A 20,034-nucleotide genomic window follows, 5' to 3' on the forward strand; every position below is an offset into this window, starting at 1 on the left:
TTCCTGCAAGTTGCCCTCCGACTTCTGCATACACACCGTGGCCGGTACTGGAGTGGGGAAGGCTTAGCGTTTAAACAGATGAGTTTGGTGTTGGGGTTGGAGGACCATGCACAGACCTTCTCCTCCTACTGTCATCCCAGTCCTTGACTGACAGGAATTTTCATAACGCTCTGTCTTTTCTTCCTCACTTCTCCCTGCTCATCAGAACACCCCATCCTCTCTTCTTCCAGGAGCCACACGGCCGTACCTTTAAGGAACAAAACCCATGACACAGAGAGGCCAGCCTGAAAACACATGCCTTTAAATTGGCAAAAGCTGATGGGTATCCTTGAGGTGCACGGGATCTATACAGTTTCTGCGAAAGGAACTGTTAGAGCGCTATACAACAAAGCCACATAAAGGAGCCGTGTACAGTGGTGCATGCCTCTGGCCTACCACTGAAAGGGCAGAGGCCGGAGGATCCCTGCGTCTAGCTGAATCAGCAAAATCCGGGTTCAGCGAGAGATTCTGTCTTAAACAATCAATCAAGCAAACAAACAGAAAGCACACACCTTTAATCTCAGCACTAGGAAGGCAGAGACTGGCTTCTTGCCAAAGAGGATGTTGAGTTCTCCGTGGAACATCTTTTCTTCCTTTACACCCTGTATTAGTCACTTTTCTAGTGGCAATGAGAAGATACCTGATAAAAGCGATGTGAGGAAGGAAGGGTTTATTGTGGCTCACAGTTTGAGGATGCACAGTCCATCCTTGGGAGGACGGCATGGGAAAGTGGGGCAACTGGTCCCATTGCACCTGCAGGCGGGAAGCAGAGAGGGATGAAGGCTGGTACTCAGCTCGCCTTCTCGTTTTCATTCAGTCCGGGATCCCAGCCCCTATGTGGTGCCATCCACATCCACTATGGGGCTTCCTGCTTCTGCCAACCTAAGAGGTTACCTCACAGATGTGCCCAGATGTCTGTCTTCCTAGATGAGTCTAGATTCTGCCAAATTGATGGTCAGTGTTAACTGGTTACATGCGTCACAGCACAGCCATCTTAGATGTGGACGTGGAGATGTATTCTAGCTTCCTAACCGCCAGAGAGTTAAGATTCCTCACATGCCAACTTTTTTTGCAATCAAGAAACTTTCTAAAGACGTATAAATATCCTGGTGTTTTATAATATCAATTTTCAATGTTTTTAAGCTATGCATATTTGTATATTTGGTGTGAATATGTACACATGTGTGCAGATGTCTATGGAGGCCAAAAGAAAGCCTCGGGTCCCCTGGAGCCGGAGTTTCAGGTGGTTTTGAGTGGTCAGTGTGGGTGCTGGGACCTGAACTCTGGGAGTTTCCTTGAGGTGTTAGTACTCTGAACTACTGAATATCTCTCCAGCCCTATCACAGTGTTTAGGATGCAGGTCTAAGGTGATTTATTCATGCATGTCTTACATTTTTGTCATTTATAGAGGAGCTGAAGGCCCCCTTGGAAGAGTATGTCCACAAACGCTACCCTGGGCTGGTGAAGGTGGTACGCAATCAAAAGAGAGAAGGCCTCATCCGAGCACGCATCGAGGGCTGGAAGGTGGCCACTGGACAGGTCACTGGCTTTTTCGATGCCCATGTGGAATTCACTGCTGGCTGGTAGGTCATGAGCCAAAAGGCATTATGTAGCAAGAGCTGAATCTGGGAGGTTGGGCATTTTACCTGTTTCTTCTGGAGCCACTGGAAGGAAGGAGAAAGGATGCCTGGTGAGAAGGCCATTGGGATAAAGTTCAAAAGCAAGAAAATGAATCATGGGTTGGCTTTCTAGATACTGTTATTGTTATCATCAGTTTATGAGTCACTTCCTCATCACTGTGACCAAACATACCAGGCTAAAGCAACTTACAAAAGAAAGCAACTTTAGCTCATGTTTGAGGGTGTGGACCATCATGATGGGGAAGCCACGGCAGCAGGAGTGAGAGGCAGCCACAGTCAGGGAGCAGAGAGAGATGGACACTGGTGCTCATCTCACTTTCTTGTTCTTATTCAGTCTAGGGCCCCAGCTCATAAGATCATGCCATCTATACTCAAGGTGGGTCTCCCTACTTCAGTTAACCCAAGTTAGAAGCTACTTCACGGGCATGTCTTCCCAGACATCTGTTTTGGTTCTAGATCCTGCCAAGGTGACAGGATTAACCATCATGATCATTGTGGTGGTTAGTAAATTCAAAACCAGGCTGGGACACATGAGACTCTGTCTCAAAAATAATTAGCAACAGATAGGAACTGGAGAAATGACTTGGTGGCTAAGAGTACTAACTTCTCTGGCAAAGGACCCAACTGTGTCTGGGTTACATATGGGGTAGAGGGAGCTATGTATGCATGTACAGGTGTATGTGTGCATGCGTGTTGAGGTCAGAGATAACCTCGGGTGTCATTCTCCAGGTGTCGTCCACCCTAGTTTTCAAAGCAGGGTTTCTCATTGCCATAAAACTCACCTCATAGGCTAAATGACTGTCCAATGAGACTCAGGAATCCTCCTATCTCTGCCTTCCCTGGGATTACAAGTGTGTGCCACCATGTCTGGCTTTTTTACATGGATTCTGAGGATTGAACTTGGGTTCTCATGCTTACATAGAAATTACTTCACTAATTAACCTATTCCCCATCCCTTCTCCCGTCTAGAGACTGGCCTCTACCCCCTGCCTGTCAACCAACCACCTCCCCTCCATCACTTTCCCTCCTAACCACTTCTCTCATCTCACACCCACTCTGCTGGGATGGCCCCCTCTCTACCTTGGTGTGGCGCGTTCTCATTCACCCTCAGGAATGCAATGGATCTCTGAATTCATTCTTTGGTGCATTTGGCTATGTAATCCCTAACTGGCCTAGAATTCAATATGTAGCCCAGACTAGCCTTGCATTTACAGTGAGCCTCCTGCCTCCATCTCCTGAGAGCTGGGATGACAGGGTGCACCACCTCACCTGGCCACTTACTGGATCTGTGACACTGGTCTAGGCTCGGCATGTGCCTGGTTCAGATGGCTCCTCTCTCGGAATTTTCCATTGTCACACTGAAACAGTCCCGTCGGTCAACACAATGGGCATTCCAAACTGGCAATATTTGGCATCTTCCCTGAAAGGTATCATCTAACTTGGGCCAGCAGAGTCTAATTCCTCTGTGGTCTAATTCTAACGAGGCTCTGATGTCAGCCTTTGCCAATGCCGACTTCCTTTCTACACTGCAGCCAAAGGATCTCATGTCCCTTTCTGAATTAAAACCCTTGTGTGTTTCCTCATTAGAGACAGCATTTACTGGGTGAAAAAAAATCTCCACGGTGGCCCAGTACACTGAAGATGCCTCTATTCTCCCTGTGGCATTTGAACTGGGTATTTCTGTGGCTCCGTTCGAATGTCTTCCGTGTCCTGGGATCCAGGGAGAACTTTAGCCTGGGTCTGAAGAGAGAGAGAGCTGTCAGTAAGGTGTGTGAGCAGCTGAGCTAGCACCTTAGAACCCAGGTGGAAAAGCCAGACTGGTCGTACACACTGCCCCGGGGAAGCTGGGAAAGGAGCTAGCCTAGCCTGGTTATGAGGCCTCGGTAACAGGAGAGATGAGGATGGAAGAATGCCAGTTGAGGTTGTTACCTGGCACACATGAACATTTACATGTGAGTGCACATGCATTCTCTGCCGGTTAATTTTTATCAACTTGACACAAACTAGAGTCACCTGGGGAGAAGGAACTTCAGTTGAGGAGTTGCCTCCGTCAGATTGGCCTACGGGTATGTCTGTAGGGCCATCCCTGGACAGGTGATGCCCAGGATAGAAGCATATTATAGGCCATAGAAGAAGGTAGCTAAGCAAGCCAGGGGACGCAAGGCAGTAGCATATAGCCCATGATAATTTGGCTTTGGGCCGTCAACATTTCAACTCTCCACAGTCACATGCCACAGAGCATGTGTGGAGATCCAACAACGCCTTGCAGGATCCCGCTATCTGGGTCCCAGAGATGGACCAGTATCTTTACCCGCTGAGCCACCTCACCAGCGTAGTCATGAAAGTTCTAGACAACCCGTCAGACTTAGAGAGTCTCTGACCCAGGGGAGAGCTTCAGTCCACCCTTGAGATGGCTATCCAAGTTTCTCCTCAGCCCTGACACTGTTACTTATGTCCGCATCTCTTTGGCAGAGCAACTCACATGTGGAAACCCCCCATTAGGGGGATCGAGATTTGTTAGGTGAGTAGAAGAGACACAGTAGGGTCCCAGGACACTCCAGGGTGGAGTTGGGGATCAGGAAATGAGAAAGGTCCTAAGCTGTAGAAACGCTGTTTGAAGGGAATGGGGGATGGGTCCCCTGAAAGAGTGCTTGCTGTGTAAGTTTTGAGGGTGTGCATTCAGATCCCCAGCACTGTTGTTATTGAAGGGAAAAAAAAGGCCAGGGATAGCCCTGTGTGTGCCTATAACCCCTATGTTGTCATGGGTGGAGACAAGAGGTTCGCCGAGGCTCGCTGGCTGCCAGGCTAGCTCTTGGCTCACTGGCAGACCCTGTTCTGAGTTACTAAGGTGGAAAATTATGGAGCGGGTCACCTGACGTCCTCCTCTAGTCTCCACTTTGATGCACAGGCAGGCACATCTGCATACACCCGTGCACATGCACCACACACAGAGGAAGAATAAATGTATTGTTGTTGCATGTGTGGAAATATCACAATGAAACCCTTACTTTGAAGGCTCACTTAAAATATTAATTTTGTCTTTCAAATAAAAGCGCCAAAGAGGGACTGGGGAAATGTTTGGTCGGTTGGGGTCTTGTGATGCAAGCATGAGAATCTGAGTTCTGATTCCCAGTACCCACAGGAAAGACTGGGTACAGTGGTGAGCACCCGCAATCCCCACCCTGAGGAGACAGAAATGGGAAGATCTCTGCGGTTCACTGGTCATCCAGCCTAGCGGGATCCATGTACTCTGAGTTGAATGAGAAATCCTGTCTCAAATAAATAAATAAATAAATAAATAAATAAATAAATAAATAAGACGGAGGGCCCAGACTGGAAAGCGCTTGCTGCTCTCCCGGAGGACCTGAGTTCAGCTCCTAGCACAAACATCAGGCAGCTCACAACCAGCTTCCTCTAAGGCCAGCTCCTAGAGAACGCAGTCCCACACGCAGACAACACACACACATACATAAACAAAAATACCTTAAAAAAAAAAAACAATAAGAAGAAGGTGGATCAGAATCAAGAATGACACCTGACAGTGACCTCTGGCTTCCGCGTGTGAGCACACCCATGTGTACTTGTACACATATGCTCTTCCACACATGACACCGTACACACAAAAAAACACCACACACATGCAATACCAAATTTAAAAAATTAAGAAGTAAAAATTTCTTTTCTATAGTGCAGAAAATGAGCCTCCTTACGTAGAAAAAGGAGGCATGGTTTCTCCAGACAGGTGACATTGGCGCTAAGCTCCTTGGTGGCTCTGTTTTCTGCTGATTGCCAAGAGTGGCACCCCTCCCCGACCCCCAGAGAATCTCTCCAGTGACGACATGAGGGAGAACGCTGTAGAAGCTGAGGGGAATAATTTCCCTCTGGCTTCCACCTCCACCATGTGTGTAAAAAGTATCGGAGGCAGTCAACGACCCAGGGTATATTTTATTGCTCATTTTAAATAGAAAGATGAGCTGAGCCAACAGGTAATTCAATAGCTGCAAATGAAAAGAGATTGTTGCCGGCTGTAAGTTCTCATTATTCTTCCAAAGAGCACAAAGAAATGGGATTTTTCCACTTGACTCTTTTCCAAAGTCTACGCTCTGGTCCAAGCTGCAAGATTAATGTCTCGGCTTCCAGGAGCCATCTTTAGCTTCTAGGATGCTGAAAGTGATTCCTTCCTGTGATCAGCCTCACAGACACACACAGTGGCTTGACCATCTGCTCTGGGTTAAGCCAGCCAGCTAACACCTTGAAATCCGAGCCTGTTCAAGCCAGGCTGCAGCCTTGCTGGAGGAGGCACAGCTGGGAGTCGAGATTTGCCTGACTCTGGGTTTAATTAGTTCCAAGCCTTCTGCTGCAGACCAATCAGATCCTTTTAAGCAATCAATTAGATAATCAATTAAAACAACAAAAATAGTCGAGCCCACACAAAGAAACTAATGAAGCTGCTTATTAAATCCAGCACAGGAATGACCTATTTGAGGATAGGAAATTTAGTACCAGCAGAAAGAAAAAGAAAAACGAAAAAGACATCAGCAAGAGGTGGCAGACTGTGCTCTGAGGAGAAAACCGTTTAGAACTGCCGGACATACAGAGATGGGAACTGTGTTTATGATTAAAAAATAAATAATGTATTAAAATGGCTCGGGGCTGGAGAGAGGGCACAGCACTTACAGCTCTGATAGAGGACCTGAGTTTGGTTCCCAGGATGCACACCAGGGGGCTTACAACCACCTGGAGCTCCCTCTTCTGCCCTCCAAGGGCACTGAAGTTACATGCACACATCCACAAAATACTCCTGCCAGGCTTCTCCTGTCCACACAGGCATCATGATAGTGATTTTGCTATAAGTGAGTACAGCACACTTGAAAACACATCCAGAGTGTTCATGAATATGGATCCGTTGGTAGAAGGCTTCCCTAACATGCACTAAGTCCTAGGTTCCATCCCGAGCACCATATATACCAGGCATTTTAAATTAGAGGCTGAGGCATGCTTCTAATTCCAACAGTAGGTAGAGGCAGGAAGATTAGGCAGTTCTAGGACAGCCTGGGCTACATGAGAGTTCAGGGCCAGCCTGGGCAACTTAATAGAACAGTCTTCAAATAAAAACCCCATCAGGCTAGGGATGTAGTTTGATTGGTAGACTGCTTGCCTAACATGCAGGAGACCCAGGGCTAGATCGCCAGGCTTACATAGAAGGACTCTGGTGGCGTGTTCTTGCTGTTGCAGCACCAGGAGAGTCGGGGCAGGAGGACCAGGAACTCAGGTTCCTCCTCTTCCACACAGCCTTTGAGGCCAGGCTGGGGCACATGAAAGTCTGTCTCAAAACAAACTGGAAGCCAAACCTCATGGCCATCGCCACTCAAAACTCTTTTCAGTCACATGCTTTGAGTACCTCGGTCTCCTTCCCAGTTCCAGCCTTCGGATTGTCTTCATTTGGGGCAGTTTTAGAAGCCTGCTGGCTGACGTGTGCCCCAGGAGACAGAGTTTGATGGTGCCTTCTCTGCTTTTGCAGGGCCGAGCCTGTCCTGTCCCGCATCCAGGAAAACCGGAAGCGGGTCATCCTCCCCTCCATCGACAACATCAAGCAGGACAACTTCGAAGTGCAGCGCTACGAGAACTCCGCCCACGGGTACAGCTGGGAGCTGTGGTGCATGTACATCAGCCCCCCGAAAGACTGGTGGGACGCCGGTGACCCCTCTCTCCCCATCAGGTCTGTGGAAAGTAAGCTCTGGCGGGGCTGGGAAAGATCTGCCGGACAGTGAGACTCCAGGCCCAAGGGTCAGCTTGAGCCACGGAGCAGGGCTGGGAGAGGCTGGCAAAGGCAGGCGTGGCGCTGTGAAAGCAGCTCCCGGAGGAGTGATGGTGCCGTAGGACCGTCATTCCCGGCTGAGGGAGACAATTGCAGTTTATTGCAGCAGCTACACTTCTTAGGCGCCGCTTTCATATGGCTGCAATGAAAGTTTAAAATTAGTAATAATCCAGTTTTTCATCCTTCCTCGGGTGTTACACGGCTTCACAGTCTATGATCTTACCTACCCTTGGTTAATCTTCGTGAAAACACTAAATTACCTCAACGTCTCGACTCAGCATCGACAATAAAATCACATCTGCAAAGGTTTTTCCTATAGTGTCGCATTGACAGGTAATATAGGGGTATGGCATGGGGGAGGGGGCAGTATGGGGGAGGGGACAGCATCGTTCTACCTAGCGTCACACGTGTGGATGTCAGAGGACAGCTTTGTGGAGTTGGTGCTCCCCTTTCACCTGTATCTGGGTTCTGGGATCAAAGGCGGGGTGGCAGGCTTGCATGGGAAGCACCATTATTTGCTGAACCATCTTGTCAGTCCCAAGCTGACACACACACACACACACACACACACACACACACACACACGTACGTACGTCAGAGGATGCCGGCCATCGTTCCTCAGGCATCTTCATTTGAAACAGTGCTTCTTATTGGCATGGAACTTTGCCACGATGCCAGGCTAGCTGGCCAGCGAGCTTCCAGAGAACTCCTGTATGTGTCTTGCATCTCATCATTACTGCAATTACAACTGTGGTGCCTGGCTTTTATGTGGGCTCTTGGGATCAAACTGGGGTCATCACTTTTGTGAGACAATCACTTTACCAACTGAGTCATCTTCCCTGTCCCCAACTCTTTTTTTTATTTGTTTGTTTGTTTGTTTTGTTTTGTTTTTCGAGACAGGGTTTCTCTGTGTAATAGTCCTGGCTGTCCTAGAGCTTCCTTTGTAGAACAGGCTGACCTCAAACTCGCTGAGAACTGTCTGCCTTTGCTTCCCAAGTGCTGAGATTAAAGGAATACACCACCACTGCCCAGAAGTCCAGTCCCCAACTCTTAAAATATGATTAATTCTGTCTTCAGTTGTTAGGGGTGGGAAGGGCAGCTTCTCCAAGTCTGACTTTAGTGAAAGTTTTTTTCATATCAAGCAGGAAAGCAAGGTGGGTGTAGGCTCTGTCTTGGTTTGCAAATCTGTGATAAACAAAATATGTTAGTTTTTAAAATTCCCATGACAAGTATCTGAGAAAAAGCAATTTAAGGAAAACAAGATGTACTCTTTTTTGGAGACAGGGTCTCACTATGTAGTTCTGATTGTTCTGAGATTCACTATGTAGACCAGGCTGACCTCGAACTCACAGAGATCCTTCTGCTTCTGCCACCCAAATGTTGGTATTAAAGGCGTGTGCCACCACACATGGCTGGAAAACAAGATTGGTTTTAACTCAGCATTTCAGAGGCAAGCCTATTATGGCAGGAGCAGCATGGTAGAGAAAAGCAGCTCACAGCCTAGAGGCCGGAAAGAGGAAGAGGGAGATTGTCTATTCCAGCTGCCTTTCTCTTCCCACCCCCTTTTATTCCAGCAGGTACCCAGCTTTGTGACACGGTGCTGCTCACATTTAGGGTGGCTCTTCCCTCTTTCTCACTTCTGTCTGGAATGCCTTTGCACACGCACCCAGAGATGTGCTTTAATAATCTCCTAGATGTCTCTCGAACCAATCAAGTCAATGGCCAAAATTAACAACCTATCCTAGCTAGCTTTAACTGTTAGCTTGACACAGCCTGGAGTCACCTGGGGAAAGAGTCTCGGTTGAGAGGTGGCCTACATGAGATTGGCCTATGGACACTTTGGTGGGAGATTGTCTTGATTGTTCATTTGAGTAGTAGGGCCCTGTCCACTGTGGACGGCACCATTTCCTGAGCAAGTGGTCCTGAACTGTGTTAGTAAGCTGAACTCTGTTAGTAAGCTAACCTAGCATGGGCCAGTGAGCAAGCCAGTAAGGAGCATTCCCTAAGGGTTCTACTTCCAGTTCCTTCTTGAGCTTCTGCCCTCAGTGATAGGCTGAGACCTGGAAGTATAAGCCAAATAAAACATTTCCTTCACTAAGTTGCTTTTTGTTTGGAATATTTTATCACAGCCACAAAAAGAAAACAGGAGCATCATCACACCGAAGAAAGGGTTTGAGAAGTCTTTTTGATTTTCCGTCTCAAACCAAAAGCTGAAAAGTTGCCTGAGAGTGGTACAACCAATGAGCAGGCTCAAAAACCACGGAGGTGGACTTTGAGGGCCATCTCAAAGGAAGCTGTGTCGTAGCCCAGTTCAGCTCTCTCTGCAGTGTTCCAGAATGATCCCTCAGCTGTCTGTAAGTCATAGTGTAGACTTATCACTGAGAAGGCATTACCTGAGAGTCAAGGTACAACCCACAGAGATATTTAAACTTTAACAGAGAGTATGTGAAGACCCAATGACCTTCGGAACTTAAAGACATTAAGTTTCATATTTTAGTGAAATGATCCTTCCTCCCTCGTGTCCTTCAGACACAGGGAGAGGCTGGTCCCCAGCTATGACTGAAAGAATGAGGTGATAACGGGGGGGGGGCTCACAGTGAGGAACTTTGATGGCCTAGCTCCTGTGTGTGTGTGTGTGTGTGTGTGTGTGTGTGTGTGTGTAATAGTAGAAATAGAACTAGGGCCTTGAAGAAGAACTTTACTGCTAGCTCTTCACTGGGGTATTCCAGTCACGTATTCTTCCTCTCAGCTATGCCCCCAGCCTCTCACTGTAAGATTCTAGGCAGGTGCTTCTCCTGAGTCATGCCCTCAGCCCCTCAATAGGGAATTCTCATAAGAACTCTACTGTTAATCCATGTACCCCCAGATATTCACTGGAGGTTTCTAGGCAGGTGTTCTTACACTGAGGTGTTTTTGCTTTCGCCCCTTAACGGACACTTGCTCTGCCTCTGAGCCACGCCATCATTCCCTCACAGAGGGATTCTCATCAAAAGAGCTATTGCTGAGCTACACTCTTAGCTAAGGTGAAATGGCTGGCGGACACGGGCCCGTCTGTGCAGGAAGGCTCTGTGTGAAACAGGAACTGGCATCTCTCAAGTTGCTGCCACATTACCAAATGATTAATATGCGCTTTAAAGACTCAAGAACATAGAGTTGTGATCCTGAGCCATTAATATTACACAAGTTTCCGATGTACAAAATGGAAGCATGCACCAGCGGTCTCCTCCTTGTGCATCTTTACTTACCAGACACTTAATTTGTTAATGGTTGGTAGGGAGATTTAATTGTCGGAAAGGAGTTTTATGGGCCTGCTGATATTATTAAGCTGATAGAATGTGCTTTCTTAATCATGAGGACATGGTCATTTCTCCTCCATTCAGTAATGCCAAGATGTTAGTGGTTATGATTATACTCCATTGAAGGGTACAGGGAGCCTGTCATATTCCAAATAGCATAGCCCAGATAAAGCGTTGCACACTAGATTTCCTGGTAGGGGATGTAGGATAAGAAGTTTCACCCTGGGGGCTGAAGAGCGCTTGCTGCTCTAGCAGAGGACCCACACGCAATTCCCAGAATCCACGTTGGGCACCAAGCAATCACCTGTCACTCTAGCTCCAGGAAATCCAATGCCCTCTTCTGACCTTCCCGGACACTGTACTCATGTGCAAAAACCCACACAGGCACACATCCGTGCATGTAAATAAAAACAACAAAACTTTAAGGAAGCTTTGCTTTAAGGGAGCGTAGTCCATTTCTTTTGTTCTAGTGCTGAACACTGCAGCTAAAGCTTCATGAGTAACAGGCAAGCCCTCACCCCCCCCCCCCCCCCACCGAGCCACCTCACAGCCCTTTCGTTTTATTTTTTCACTTTTTGTTTGGGGATAGGGTCTTTATAAGTGGCATATGCTGGCCTTGAAGTTATTCTTTAGACCAGACAGGAACTTGTGATCCTCCTGCCTCAGCCTCTGGGACAGCTAAGATGACAGGCCTGCACCACCACACCCAGCCTATATTGTTGTCCACCTCTGACCTAAGGAGCTATTTGCTAAAGTTTCCTGTTGGTTCTCTGTCCTTCATTGTCTACAGCTGAGACTTCAGGTGAGTGTGGGCAGGTGACCTCAAAGAAAACAAAGACCCCATGTAAAGGCTGTAGTTAGGGATGGTTAGAAAACACATCCTGCCCAAGGAGGCACCTGCCTCCAGCCCCATGTGTTACTATACAGAGAACCAAAATGACTGGCCCCCAGCCTTTTGAAAAGTCTTCTTTTCGTGTGTATGTATATGTTTCTGTGTGAGTTTATGTCACATGTGTGCAGGTGCCCATGAAGTTCAGAAAGGAGCATCAGTTCCCTTAGATCTGGAATTACAGTTGGTTGTGAGCTACCCCACCCGGATGCTAGGAACGAAATATAGTCCCACTGGAAGAACAACAAGCTTTTTTAACCATGGTGCCTTCTGAAACAGGATCTAGTGGAGACCTGATCTTGAACTTGCTGTGTAGTTAAGGAGGACCTTAAATCCTTATCTTCCTACCTCCACTTTCAGAGTGCTGAGTTTATGTGATACTGAAGATAGAACCCAGGACTTCGTGTATGCTGGGTGCATGTCACATGAGTTGAGTTATATTCCCAGCTCTGTATTCCTAGATCAGAACTTTTATGCAGTCTTCTGAATTCAAATGTCCAGGACTGCATTGTCTTGTCAGAGTTTCTAGTGCTGTGAAGAGACACCATGACCATGGCAACTCATATAAACGTAAACACTGAATTGGGGTGGCTCACAGTTCAGAGATTTAGTTTATTATTATCATCATGATGGGACACGTGCAGGCAGATATGGTGCTGGAGAAGTACCTGAGAGCCCTACATCTTGCAGGTAACAGGAAGTAGACTGATGTCACACTGATCAAAACTTGAGCAAAAGAGACCTTGAAGTTCACCCCCACAATGACATACTTCCTCCAACAAGGCCACACCTACTTCAACAAGGCCTCATTTTCTAATAATCCCACTCACTTTTGGGGGTCATTTTCTTTCAAACCATCACATGTACCATGCTTCAAGGTGGCATTGCAGACCTGGGGAGATAGTTTAGTGGAGAAAGCACTTGCTGAGGACCTGGGTTTCATTATCCAGAACCCTCATAAAGCTGGATGCAGAAGCGTAAGTCTGTAACCTCAGCACTTTAAAGAAAGACTTACAGACTTTTGATTGTTTTTATTCTTACATGAAAGTGCCTGTAGAAGTTTGTGTGCACTATGTACATGTTGGAGCCTTTGGCGACCAGAAAAGGGCATCAGATCCCCTGAAGCTGGAGTAGCTGACATCTGTGAAAGCCCAATGTGGGTGCTGAGGACTGAGCCTGAGTCTTCTGAAAAAGCAGTAAGCATTCTTAACCTCTGAGCCATCTTTCCAGACCCCCATCCCAGCTGTTGTACAGTAAGATGGAGACAGAGAAAGGAAAATCCCTGGATCTTCTTGTGGTGGTCTGAATGAAAATGGGTTGTAAAAGCTCACAGGGAGTGACATTATTGGAAAGGATTGGGACACTTGGCCTTACTGGAGTAAGCCTGGCCTTACTGGAGGAAGTGTGTCACTGGGGGCAGTTTTTGAGCCAGACCCAGTGACTCACTCTCTCTTCTTGCTTCCTGCTGATCCAGCTGATCTCAGCTGCCTCCCTAAAACCATGTCTGCCTGCACGCTGCCATGATTCCCATCAGGATGATATTGGGATAAACTTCTGAACTGTAAGGCAGCCCCAATTTAATGTTTTCTTTTGTAAGAGTTGCCATGGTCATGGTGTCTCTTCACAGCAGTAGAAACCCTGACTAAGACACTCATGGATCATCTAGTCTGGTGTATGCAGTGGAAAACAACAAAGAGACCTGTCCCAAACAAAACAAAGCAGAAAGTGAGGGTTGACACCCCAGGTTGTCCTCTGACCTACACCACACACACACACACACACACACACACATACACATGCACTGATTAAAAAGAAGAGATAGCATTTGGCTAGTTAGGTCTCTAGAGTGGAGTATGGTCCTTGCTCTGTGCTTGCCCCATGGATATTGCACCATTCCCAGGATGGCTTTGACTTGTGTTTCTTGTATGGGAGTTGTGGACTTCTATGATAGTTGATTTATTGTGGGGTTGAAAGATTTGGGAGAAAGGACACAGAAAGCTATAGGAGAAACATAGTAAGCCTTCTTGGAGGCTCTAGAACCCAATCCCAGGCACATGTCCCAAGTCTTTTCTTCTGAGATTTCTTGGTAAGACAGTTTGTAATGCCCTGATGTAGTTCTTGCATCTGTGTAGGAAAGGTCCAGAATCTCTTTTAGTCTCCAGTGGTTTTCCAGAGAGAGGGCACTTCCATCCATGTCAACAGCAATGGGTGTAATAAGTGAAGAGCCTCTTTGATAGCTTGATGAAAGCCATAGTCCCCTTTACCCCGAAGCTGTGTAAGTGGCGAGGACATGGCATATACATTCCCTTTAGTCTATAAATGCCATTGAGCCAGTATCCTGGGAAGCTCTGGGACTCCTGAGGTGGACCACCATTCAGTGTTTCCATCTGGCTTTCCTAGTGGGGTAGCCTTTCCTTAGCCACTCATCAGTGTTGAAAGCATTACAAAGCCAGACCCACGGCTGACTGTTGTGTAGCTGGTGCTCTTGTGTCTAATGAACACCCAGAACTTAAGAGGTGATGCCAGAAACATTGGTGGATACATGGGCAAGTGGCAGATGAGGTTCAGGAGAGAGGTCGGGTCTCATAAATAATTAGACAAAGATTGAGGGCTGGAGGATGACTCTGTCGAGAAAGTACCTGCCATGTAAGTGGGAGTGAGCACCTGACTTTGGGAAAAAAATCTAGTTTTGTTTCTTTGGGCTTGTAATCCTAGTGCTGGGAAGGAGGAAATAGGGAAATTCCTGGGGCTCAGTGTCCAGCCAACCTAGCCAAATGTACGAGCTCCGTATTCAGGGAGAGACCCTGTCTTAGAAAACAAGGTGGATGGTATCAGGAAGGACATCTGGGGTTGACCTCTGTGATGGGGGAGGTCCTTCTGTCTCTGTGTTGCTTTTATTGGTTAATGAATAAAGAACTGCTTTGAGCCTATGGCAGGGAAGAACAGAACTAGGTGGAGAAAGCTAGGTTGTATGCCGGGAGAAAGAAGGGTGGAGCCAAGAAGACGCCATGGAGCCTCAGCCAGAGATAGACGTGCTGAAACTTTGCTGGTAGGCCACAACCTCATGGTGATGCACAGATTAATAGAAATGGGTTAAATTAGTATATAAGAGTTAGCCAATGAGAAGCTAGAGCTAATGGGCCAAGCAGTGATTTAATTAATACAGTTTCTGTGTGATTATTTCAGGTCTAGGTTAGCCGAGCGGCCAGAAACCAACAAGCAGCCCTCCTTGCAATACCTCTGACCTCTGCATGCATGAGCACACACTTACATAAGCAACTACACACCACACACATACACACACACACATGCAATCCTTTTGAATGAACTAATTCTATTAGTCTTAACATTGTGTGCATGGATGTGGAAAATCAGCCAAGATGAGCGTGGAGGGGAACGTGCGTCTAACCTTGAGGGGCACTAGGCTAGGGGCACCATGTATTTACAAACACCTGGCTCAGTTCAGCAGCTGAGTGCCAGAGCTGTCAGCTTTACATCTGCTGATCTGAGAGTCTCTCTCCAGCTGTGAGACTCCCCCCCCCAAGACTCTCACCAGGAAAGGACCGGGGACCTGAGGTGTTGTGATGTCTGAAGGGAGAAATTCACTGCACCCTGCTTGTGGAGCCTCGTCTGCACACCGCGCCAGGCATTTTCTGTGAATTGACGGTGGGGCCTCCCCGTTCCATGTTAGGTGACCTTGTAATTAGTGACACTGCTCGTTAATAACCAATTCAAGATGATGAGTAACAATTAGCAATCCTTAATCCAACATATAATTTGATGATAAATTATAAGGTACCGGAGTGTCAGCGCCTGGGAGAGTCATTTAGTCGAAAGAATTGCCCTGGGTGTGCATAGCTGCTGAGATTTCACTTTCTGTGCTGAGATATATATAAGGGGAGAAGGCTACTTTTCCCTCCCTGGGGGAACGTGACAAGCTTACACAAGAGGAAAGCTTTAAGTGACAAAACAGACCTTTTTCTTAAGGCTTTAAAATAGACATCTTTTTCTATGTATCAGCATATATATTTTAGGCATTAACTGTGTTCAGCTTTATGGTAGGTACTTCCATGGGGACAGTCCTGGTTAAATGATAAGACTTTTATCCTGAAAGGATCTGGATACTGAGCAGGGACATGGCTCAGTGGGGAAAGCGCTTCTGTGCAAGCATGAGGACCTGGGTCTCATCCTCAGAATCCGTGTTAAAAAAAGCCCTGGCCTGATGGCGCGGACTTCTAGTCCCAGAGCTGGTGGAGGATGCCTAAGGCTTGCTGACGGACCAGCCTACCCATATCAGGAACAGGGTGTGTGTGTGTCAGTGAGAGACCCTGTCTCAGGAAAACAAGATAGACAGCACCTGAGGAATAAAATATGAAATTGACCTTTGGTCTCCACATGGACATGCACACACATGCACCTGTGCATACCTGCATACCCACCACATACACACACATACACACACACAGCTTGATTGGAGACACAGACCCAAGTTCGTGTGATAATCCTATTCTGGTTAGTGGGGATTGTGGAAGGAGGGTAGTAGATTTTTTGTGATTGTCTTGGTGGGAAATCTCATATGAACCCCATGGTATTTTTGTGTGCAGTGTTTGCCATTTATATAGCAAATATCTCTAACATCTTACGGGTTGAAGGTTTGGTCCCCAAATGTGGCATCATTGGAGAGGTGGTTTTATTAGTGTCATAGATGGGTTGACCTGTTGATGTTTGTGTTGATGAATGGGCTCTTAGGAGGTAGAGGCATTAGGGGTTTATTTTGTACCTTGTTCATATTCTCATTCTCTCTCTCTCTCTCTCTCTCTCTCTCTCTCACACACACACACACACACACACACCTGCTCTCACTCATTCTGTATTTTCTTTGCCTCTCCCTTTCTGTCTGTCTCCTTCCTGTATGTACTTGTGCAGTCAAGATTTCTTGCCTTCCCCCCCATCTATCCTTTCCTTTCCCTCCACCATAACGTTCCCCTCACCACAGTCTAAAACCTAACAGGGTCAGTCAGCTACAGACCAAGAGCACTAAAACTTGACCCGGATAAATCTTCCCTCCTTTAAATTATTGCTCGCAGCTGCTTTGTAAGAGTGACAAACAAAACAAGACAAAAACAAAAGCCCTAAGTAGCAGAGTCAAGTGTTTTACACAGTGCAAATCCACTAATCCCCATAGCATTCCTAGAAACGCTAATGTTATTCCTGCTTGCTTGTTTGTTTTTTGAGACTGAGTCTTATGAATTTGAGACTATCTTTCTAGTGGCTGAACTCTCTAGTAGCTGAAGATGACCTTAAACTCCTGAGTCTCCTGTCTCCACCCCTAAGTGCTGGGATTGCAAGTATGTACCACACCCCTGCAGCATGAGGACAGAACCCAAGGCTTCTTGAATGTTGGCACAATGCTCTACCCAATGATCCCAGCCCTACTCCTGGTCCTTGTTTCACAAACAGGCCTTCTCAGGTCCTTGCCCATAGTCACTCACTGGGTAAGAGGTACAGCTGGGACTCATGGAGGAACGGGAGGAGCAAGGGATGAGGGAAAGATTCCGGACTGAATTTGAGTGTTACATGGAGCCATACCACACACTGGCAAGGGCTGTTGGCATTCCTGGTGTTATGTATGAGTCTGACCAATCTCAGTATGGTGAGGAATTAGAACAGGAAAAGGGCGTTGGTAAGATGATCTGTGCTGGACTATATGGAGCCTGTCATGGTTCTCCAGATACCTGGATACCTTTTAGCCATGGGTCTACCCCGCACAGCGTATTCCACAACCACCTGCTCACAGTGCTCAGAGTGTAAGTGCAGGACTTACCCAATGGCAATGAGTAACTTCCAAAGGTCTTCAAGTGTCAGCTGCAGGATGGAACAGGAAGAACAGAACCTCAGGTACAACAACACATTTTTTAGACTTTAGGCACATTCGTGGGATAGCCTGTGCTGTCTTCCAGCTCATAATCCTCCTGCCTCAGCCTTCTGATAGCTAAGATTACAGGCATGACAAAGTAGAGGTTCAAAATAAAAAAAAAAAACCCACTTACTTGGATGTGCATGAATGTTTGCATGTGAACATAGCCCAGTTAGCTCACTTTTCCTTTTTGCACTGAACATTTGGGCTGCATCTACACAGCTTTCTATTGGAAGCAAAATTCCCAGGCAGTGCCCTGAGGCTACAGCAGCATCTGCAAGGCAATCACTCTTCCATTTGACAAGAGGAGAGGGACCTGTCTCCATCAGCCAACATGGGCCATGACAGCTCGCGGTAGCAGGTAGATTAATCTGAACCATGTAGCGGCAGAGATGGTCCTTTATCCCAGTAGAGAGTTCTGATGTGGCGGGCTGCCTCAGAGTAGACAAGCTTTATTTAAAACTGAAAGAGTGTTTTAAAATGGGAGATACTTTGCCTTCGAGTTAAAAGTGAGATTTGTGAGATATAGCTGGCTATAAATTGGGAAAGCAGGGTACCATTAATTTTATCAAGTTGGTTTGGCAGAAGGGAGAGAAATAGGGTTTAGATACCTCTCTTGAAGCAGATTGGGAAATGTAAGCTTCAGCTCTTTTGGCTTTTTGTTTTGTTGTTGTTGGTGGTGGTGGTGTGTGTGTGTGTGTGTGCACGAGAGCACATGTGCATGTGTACATGCGTGTATGATGTATATACACATGTGTACAGGTTTGCAGAGGCCAGAAAAGGACATAAGGTATCCCACTCTACCTTGCTTGCTTGAGGCAAGTTCTTTTACTGAACCTGGAGCTAGGCTGGTGACCATCAAGTCCCAGGGATTCTCTTTTCTCTGTCTCCCATGGTGCTAGAATCGCAGGCTAGGGTAACAGGCTTATGTGTATCTGCCACACCAAACTTTCTATGTGGGTGCTGAGGATTCGAACTCAGATCCTTATGCTTGTGTAACAAGCACTGTTAGCCACTTAGCCATCGTGTCAGCCCCTATAGGCTTTATTTTGTTAGCTCTTCATTTTTCGGTATAGTGTTGGGAATTGGACCCAGGGTCTTTTCCCACCAAGCTATATTGGTCTCTAGCTCTTTGCTTTATTTTGAGATAGAGTCTTACTAAGTTTCCCTGCCTGACATCAAACTCACTGTGAAGTCCAGGATGACTTCAAACCCTTAATCCTCCTGCCTCAGTCTCCCAAGAAGCTGGGATGACAAGCCGGCACCCTAAACCTGAGCTTTAGTCCCCTTCCCAGATTATTCCAGAATGTGTTATGTTCCTGGCCGTCCCGCATGTTTTCCTTCTTTCTTTTCTTCCTGTTTCTCATTTCCTCCTCCACTCTCAAAGCCCAAAAGGTATGTTTGGGAGACTCTCAACTTGGGTTCAAAGTAGACTGTAACTTTGGCTTACTTCTTACAACTCCCTTTTATGAAAGAAAGCTCCATGCTGGCTTGTTTACAGGCTCATCCCTAAAGCTAGCTGTCTTACATAGCCCTGCATCACCTGCTTAGGGAGTAGTGCTGCCAATGGTGGGCTGAACCCTCTTGCATCAATTAGCAGTCAAGACAATACCCTGCACACATGCTCACAGGTCAATTCCTCACCTGAGGCTCTCCTCTCCAATGACTCTAGGATCTGTCAAATTGACAATAAATCTAACTTGGATTTCAGGTATTTGGCCCCAGCAACCTAGAAAGCAGCTAACAATCCTCTGATGAACCTTACAGTTGGAAAGCAGGTGTTATAGACACAAAGCTGGGTTTGGAGCCAGCCCTCACCTACTTTCCTGTTTCTGAAATGTAAGAAGCTATGACCGTTTCACTTCTGTTAGGTCAACAAGAAAGTAAATAGACCTGGGAACAACAGTGGCACACACCTGTCATGCCAGCTCCTTGGAAGGCTGAGGCAGAAGACTGCAAGGTAGAGAACAGTGTGGGCTACAGAATGGCGTCAAGAACAGGCTATATAACTTAGGAAAATCAGTGGATATACCTTTGTAGTAGAGCCCCTGCCTGAAATCCCCAGTGAGGGACTGAGATGTGACTCAGTGGTAGAGTCCCTGCCTGGAATCCCCCAGTGAGAGGCTGGGGTGTGGCTCAGTGGTAGAGTCCCTGCCTGGAATCCCCCAGTGAGGAGCTGGGGTGTGGCTCAGTGGTAGAGTACCTGCCTAGAATCTCTCAGTAAGGGGCTGGGGTGTGGCTCAGGGACACAGCACATACCTAGAATCCCCTAGCTAGGGACTGGAGTTTAGCTCAGAAATACAGTACCTGCCTAACATGGGCAAGGCCCATGGTTCAATCATTAGTATTGCAAAAGGAAGAAAAAAAAAAAACATGGGGAAGAAAGGAAATGGAGTTTTACTTTAATACCTGGGAAGGTGGTAAATTCTGATAGC

At 46.9% G+C, this 20,034-nt stretch overlaps 1 protein-coding gene across 1 annotated transcript in view; it reads left to right on the plus strand.

Moving 5' to 3' along the window:
• Positions 1–20,034, plus strand: part of Galnt17 (polypeptide N-acetylgalactosaminyltransferase 17) — a 439,204-nt gene that overhangs the window by 231,080 nt on the left and 188,090 nt on the right. Inside the window, exons 4-5 of the mRNA XM_057764269.1 lie at positions 1,448–1,622; positions 7,201–7,398. Coding sequence (XP_057620252.1) covers positions 1,448–1,622; positions 7,201–7,398 — 373 coding nt within the window. The remainder of the gene's footprint in view (positions 1–1,447; positions 1,623–7,200; positions 7,399–20,034) is intronic.

This window comes from Chionomys nivalis, chromosome 3, assembly GCF_950005125.1.
Source record: "Chionomys nivalis chromosome 3, mChiNiv1.1, whole genome shotgun sequence".
NCBI classification, from domain to species: domain Eukaryota; kingdom Metazoa; phylum Chordata; class Mammalia; order Rodentia; family Cricetidae; genus Chionomys; species Chionomys nivalis.